The 6,663-nt window shown below is 41.3% G+C and overlaps 1 protein-coding gene across 1 annotated transcript; it reads left to right on the forward strand.

Moving 5' to 3' along the window:
- The first annotated feature begins 3,302 nt into the window (after positions 1-3,302).
- LOC123810472 (C-X-C chemokine receptor type 2-like) lies at positions 3,303-4,388 on the forward strand. The gene has a single exon (XM_045826236.1). The coding sequence runs from the start codon at positions 3,312-3,314 to the stop codon at positions 4,386-4,388; it is 1,077 nt and encodes a 358-aa protein (XP_045682192.1). The 5' UTR covers positions 3,303-3,311.
- The last annotated feature ends 2,275 nt before the right edge of the window (positions 4,389-6,663 follow it).

Here is a 6,663-nt window from a genome sequence, read left to right on the forward strand (position 1 = left end):
GCTTGGTCAGTTAGCCAATGATGGGTAAGATTCCCCAAGGGGGGAATGATCTAAGATAGGCATGATCACATGGGAGGCCCCCAAGGGAGGACTTTGAGGGGTACAACAAAAGGGGGTGATGGACCCTTGCCCCTCGGCTTTGACAAAGCCTGAGTCCTCATTGTCTGCGAGAAAATCTCCTAATCTCTTGGCTGCCTTACTTCCCTTGCTCCACCTAAGCCTGAAACAATGATGGAGGGTGATGCAACCCTGTGCTGGAAAGGGCAGGTTCCCTGGGTGATCAGACCTAAGAAAGAATATATAAAATCCCGTGGAACCTGCTTTGTTTAGAATGCTCTCAATGAAATGATAAGAGTCCAAGGAAGAAGTAAGTTTGTTCCTTAAAGTTTTATAGTTCTTTAGCTATCCGACCCTGACTCAAAATAGGCCCTCAGAGTTCTTTGTTATCTATTGTTTGATCCTTACTTCCTGGCAATGACTAATGAGCTTTACCTGAATTCCTGTGTAAACAAACCCAATAAAAGCCTGCTCGGGCAGGGAAATGGCATGCTCTCCCCTAGGGAGGGTGGCCAAGGCACTCCCCACTAGAGAGAGTGGTCATTCTGTCCCTATTTCCCCACAGGACCTGCTCGTCTCTGTGTATGTTTTTCCTTGTATTTCAACGAGCCATCTGCAGTGTTCCATGGTCACTGCAGGCTGGCGGTCATGTCAATCAAGATGCTCACAGAATGACTGAGTTCAGTACCAAAATGAGGGAAGAAATGAAAGCTATGCAAAGTGAAATAAAGAAAAAAATACAGGGAACCAACAGTGAAGGGAGGGAAACCATGACTCAAATCAAAGATTTAGAATAGAAGGGAGAAATAAACATTCGATTAGAACAGAATGAAGAAACAAGAATACAAAATAATGAGGAGAGGCTTAGGAACCTCTGGGACAAATTTAAATGTTCCAACATCCAAATCATAGGGATGCCAAAAGGAGAAGAGGAAGAGCAACAAATTGAAAACTTATTTGAAAAAATAATAAAGAAAAAGTTTCCCCAATCTGGTAAAGGAAATAGACATGCAAATCCAGAAAGCTCGGAGGGTCCCAAAGAAGTTGGATCCAAGAAAAACACACTAAGACACATAATAATTAAATTACCCAAAATTAAAGATAAGAAGGGAATCTTAAATGCAGCAAGAGAAAAGGAGAGAGTTACCTACAAAGGAGTTCCCATCGGACTATCAACTGGCTTCTCAAAAGAAACCATGCAGGCAAGAAGGGGCTAGAAAGAGGTATTCAAGTCATGAAAAGCAAGGACCTACAACCTAGATTACTCTATCCAGCAAAGCTATCATTTAGAATGGAAGGGCACATAAAGTGCTTCCCAGATAAGGTCAAGTTGAAGGAGTTCATCATCACCAAACCCTTATAATATGAAATGTTAAAGGGACTGATCTAAGAAAAAGAAGAAGATAAAACTATGAATAGTAAAATGACAACAAACTCACGATTATCAATAATTGAACTGAAAAAAAAACTAAGCAAACAACTAGAACAGGAACAAAATCACAGAAATAGAGATCACATGAAGAGTTCTCAGTGGAGAGGAGAAGGGGAGAGATGGGGGTAGAATGTACAAGGAATAAGAAGCATAATTGGAGCCCTGGCTGGCATAGCTCAGTGGATTGAGCGCGGGCTGGGAACCAAAGTGTCTCAGGTTCGATTCCCAGTGCGGGTACTTTCCTGGGTTGCAGGCCATAACCCCCAGCAACCTCACATTGATGTTTCTCTCTCTCTCTCCCCTTCCCTCCCTAAAAAATAAATAAATAAAATCTTTAAAAAAAATCTTCATTTTAAAAAAAAAGAAGCATAATTGGTAAGTACAAAAAAGGAGAAAAAAATGGGACAACTGTAATAGCATAATGAATAGAATATACTTAAAAATGATTAAGGCAGTTTTATTTAAGAAGGACATTGGAGCAGGGAGGGTAGGAGAGAACCTGACCTAGACTATTCACAAATGTCAGTATCATGAAAGACAAAACAAGCCCACTTAAATGCTCTAAAGGACACAGCCAAATGCAACTGAGGATCTTATATAGGGAAACAGCTAGGTTACGGGGACATTTGAATACAGACTGCACGGTACATAACAGTCTTACCTAATGGCTAAGTTACCAGGGCTTGATCATTGTGTTGTCATTATGTAGGAGAATGCACTTGTACTCAGAAGACACATGTTGAAGTATCTAGAGATAAAAGTGTCATATCTGCAACTTTCAAATGGTTTAGATAAAACTATGGTTGTGCATGTCTGCATGTGTATGAAAGACAGAATGCAAATGTGGCAAAAATGGTAACAATTGGTGTGAATGTAAGTGAAGGTTGTAGAAGTGTTCATTATACATTGCCAGAGGTCACCATTAATATTTTCATATAATTCTCTATAATGTGTTAAAAGTGAAAAAAAAATGTACATTTTACAATGTAAAAAAAAAGAGAAAGAGAGAAAGGTTTATTGGATTTAGTAAACCAGAGGTCACTGGTAATTCTGGCAAAAGCTGTTCCAAGAGAGTGATAGGAAGGAAACTAGCTGTGTGGGTTAAATAGTGAACAAGATTGGCAAAGTAGAGACAACAGCTTTGTCAAGAAGTTTGCATATGAAAAGGAGGGCATAGAGGAATGGTAACTAAATGGAACCTAGAACAGAAGGAGAGGACATAAGCAAGTTCAGGAGCTGAAAGGAAAGAAGGTGGTTGATGGGCAAAAGGCCAGGAGGCAGGATGTTTAAGTGAGAGGCAGTGGATCCCTCAGCCAGGTGCAAGAATTCTCCAGAAAGAGGAGGGAGAGACACTTGTCATGCTAACCCTAGAAGGAAAAAAGAAAGTGCATGTGTGAATTCAGGCAAGTCTGTCAGCTGGGGGCTGGGGTTGCCTGTATCTTCTTTTTAAAGAAGGAAGTGAGGATTCAAAACTCTCAGAGACAGAAATGGACTAGGCAAATCTCCACCTTCAGATGAGCAGTCTCTTCCAGAAGCCATTAGATAGGAAGGCATGAAAATCCCCAGACCTGATATGGAATCACCGTGGCCTGGAGTCAGAGTCCTAGAACAGACCTTATTGCTCTTCTGTGGGAACACCTTCCCTGGTATGTCTCTTGGATTTCCCTTTTGGCAACCTTGGCTCAGAAGTTTCCTCATAAAGTCTGGTTCACTTTTTCCTGTCCAACAGCCCTGACTGCTACCAAGCTCTGAGTCACAGCGGAAGTATCAGAGACCACTTCAGTAAAAACAGCAGCTGTAGCAGCAACAGCAGGCCATAAATATGGACTACTCAAATACAGAAAACTTTGACAAGGAGAATTACATCCAGGAGGAGTTCTCCAATTACAGTTACAACACTGACCTGCCCTTTTTGCCCCACCCTGTCCCATGCCAGCCAGAATCTCTGGATATCAACAAGTATGCTGTGGTTGTCATCTATGCCCTGGTCCTACTGCTGAGCCTCCTGGGAAATTCCCTGGTGTTGCCGGTTGTCTTACACAGCCAGGTCAGCTGCTCTGTCACTGATGTCTACCTGCTGAACCTGTCCCTGGCAGACCTGCTCTTTGCCCTGACCTCGCCTATCTGGGCTGCCTCCAAAGCACAGGGCTGGATCTATGGCACAATCTTATACAAGGTGGTCTCACTACTGAAGGAAGTCTACTTCTACAGTGGTATTCTACTACTGGCCTGTATCAGCATGGACCACTACCTAGCTATTGTGCATGCCATACACGAACTGACTCAGAAATGGCACTGGGTCAAGTTCATATGCTTAGGCATCAGGACCATATCCCTGATCCTGTCCCTGGCCATCTTTGTCTTCCACAGGACAATCCACCCATCTAATTCTGGCCCTATCTGCTATGAGGATCTGGGTGCCAATACAACAAAATGGTGCACTATGATGCGGGTCTTGCCTCAGACCTTTGGCTTCCTCGTGCCCATGCTTGTCATGCTGTTCTGCTATGGACTCAGCCTGTACACGCTGTTTCAGGCCCATGTGGGGAAGAAGCACTGGGCCACGCAGGTCATCTTTGCTATTATGCTCATCTTCCTGCTCTGCTGGCTGCCCTACAATCTGGTCCTGGTGTCAAACACCATCATGAAGCTCCAGGTCACCAAGAAGAACTGTGAGTGCCAAAACAACATTGGTCAGGCCATGGATGCCACCAAGATTTGGGGTTTCTTCCACAGCTGTCTCAATCCCTTTATCTATGCCTTCACTGGCCAGAAATTTCACCATGGATTTCTTAGGATAATGGCCATCCATGGCCTGATCAGCAAGGAATTCCTGGTCAAGTATGGCAAGCCATCCTTCATTGGGTCTTCCTCAGGGAACACTTCTACTACCGTCTAACACCCCCATCCCTGGTGCAGCCCCACAAGCCTCCTCCCCTTTGTAAGCACCCAAGACTCATGTCTACTGGCTATTCACAGTCTCTGTCAGGACAGCTCTTCACTGAGGTCACAGGAAGTTACTGAGGCCATGACCTTGCCAGGCACCATTGTATGGTTCAGAAAGCCTGCCTTACAGCCTCACCTCTTATTATAATCACTATGTCAATGGCTAGAGCTCTGTCCATCCTACCACTGAGCCCATAGCACTCTGTCCTCTGAGACATTTCAAAGACATGCTTTTAAGTGAGTTCAAAAAGTTCCCACCCTTGGAAGCCATTAGTGGCAAACACCACAGTTACTTCCCTAACTCTCCCTTTCCTTGCCTGCTAGCAAAGTCAGCTTCCCTTGAGAGAGGTTGAAAATGACAGATGCACACTTCCATGACTCCTTTAAGGTACAAGTGGCCATATTCTCCAGTTCTGACTAGGAAGACTTACAGGCAAGTATGTGCTGTAAACCAATGTCCCATGTCACCAAGTTCTGTGTTATCAATGCTCCCATAAGGGCAGTATCAAAGGTGGTGGTAGTTAGCAACCAGCTCACAAAATTCTAGAAAATGTAGTAATCTGTTTTCATAAGCAAGTACAAACTGGCTTCTGCAAAACATTACTTAAGAGGAATCTGCTGGGGCCAAGGGACTCCTGGAAAATACTTCTGATTAAATAAGAGAGGAACACACACTTCCACATCCTTGGGCCTTGTATTTGAATATGGATATAGGATATATGTGGTGATGAGGCAGCAACTTGTGACAATGAGGCAAATAAATATATATCACACTTAGGCTGATGAAGTCAGAGAATTAAAAGAACTTAAAATTGAAGAGCCCAGAAATGAACCTAAGTAAGCACAAGAACAAAACTGCTCCCTTACCTTACATTATATACTAAAATTAACTCGAAATAGATAGAAGACCCAAACATAAGAACAAAAAGTATATAACTCTTAGAAGAAAACAAAGGGATAAAAGCTTCACAATATTGGATTTGGCAATGATGTCTTGGATATGACACCAAAAACACAGACAACAACAAAAAATAGATAAATTGCTCTTCATCAAAGTTAAAAACTTTAGTGCATCAAAGGACACTCTTAACAGAGTAAAAATACAAACCACAGAATGGGAGAAAATATTTGCAAGCCATGTATCTTATAAGGGGTTAATATCTAGAATATATAAAGAATTCTTATAACTCAACAATGCGGGGGGGGGGCTTATTCAAAAATAGGCAAAGTATTTGGAGAACAGACATGCCTCCAAAGAACACATATGAGGAAAAACATAGCAGGTGTTGGTGAGGATATGAAGAGACCAGAATACTTGTGCAATGCTGATGAGAAACAGTATGGCTATCCTTCAGAAAAATTAAACTTAGAATTACTGTATGATCTAACAATTCCAGTTCTGGGTTATAGCCAAAAGAACTGAAAGCAAAGACTCAAATGGGTATTTGTACATTGATGTTCCTAACAGCATTATTCCAGCAATAGCCAAAAGGTGGAAACAACCCAAGGGTCCATCAATGGATGACTGGATAAACAAAATGTGGTATATACATACAATAAAATATTATTCACTCTTAAAAAGGAACAAATTTCTAACATATGCTACAACATGAATAAACCTAGAATATACTGTGCTAAGAGAAATAAGCCAGATACCAATACTCTATGATTCCACTTACATGAGGTACCTAAAATAATTAAATTGACAGAGACAGAAAGTAAAATAGTAGTTACTAGGGAGTTGAGGGAAGGGAGAATTGGGAGTTATTATTTAATGGATACAGAATTCAGTTGGAGATGATAAAAAGATTCTGGAGATGGATAGTGGTAATAGTTGTACAACAATGTGAATGTACTTAATGCCATTAAACTGTACATTAAATGTTAAAATGGTAAACCTTGTTGTATATATTTTACCACATTTCTTTTTAAATCCAGTTGCAAAAAAAGCAAACCCTGGAACCACTTGCCTATAATGTCCTATTAAGTGAGATAATTAAATACATACCTTTTATGTAAAAAAAAAAATCACAGAGAGGAGGAAGCAGGTTGGATGGACAGCTTTGATCCCCATGTAGTCATTTGTTTTTATTTTGCTTTTGCAAAGCAACTGCATGTGTTGTACAACTGAGAAGCAATTCAAAACAAAGCAAAACAGAAATGTCTTTCTAAAATAGGTCTTTGTCTGTATTAAGCAATCAATAAGTATTTGTGGGTTCCTATACTGA

This window comes from Phyllostomus hastatus, unplaced genomic scaffold (genome assembly GCF_019186645.2).
Source record: "Phyllostomus hastatus isolate PE091 unplaced genomic scaffold, TTU_PhHast_1.1 phas_scaffold_60, whole genome shotgun sequence".
NCBI classification, from domain to species: Eukaryota; Metazoa; Chordata; class Mammalia; order Chiroptera; family Phyllostomidae; genus Phyllostomus; species Phyllostomus hastatus.

What these genes read in the sequence shown, in the direction of transcription:
- LOC123810472 (XM_045826236.1), top strand. Translation starts at nt 3,312, where the DNA reads ATGGACTACTCAAATACAGAAAACTTTGACAAGGAGAATTACATCCAG.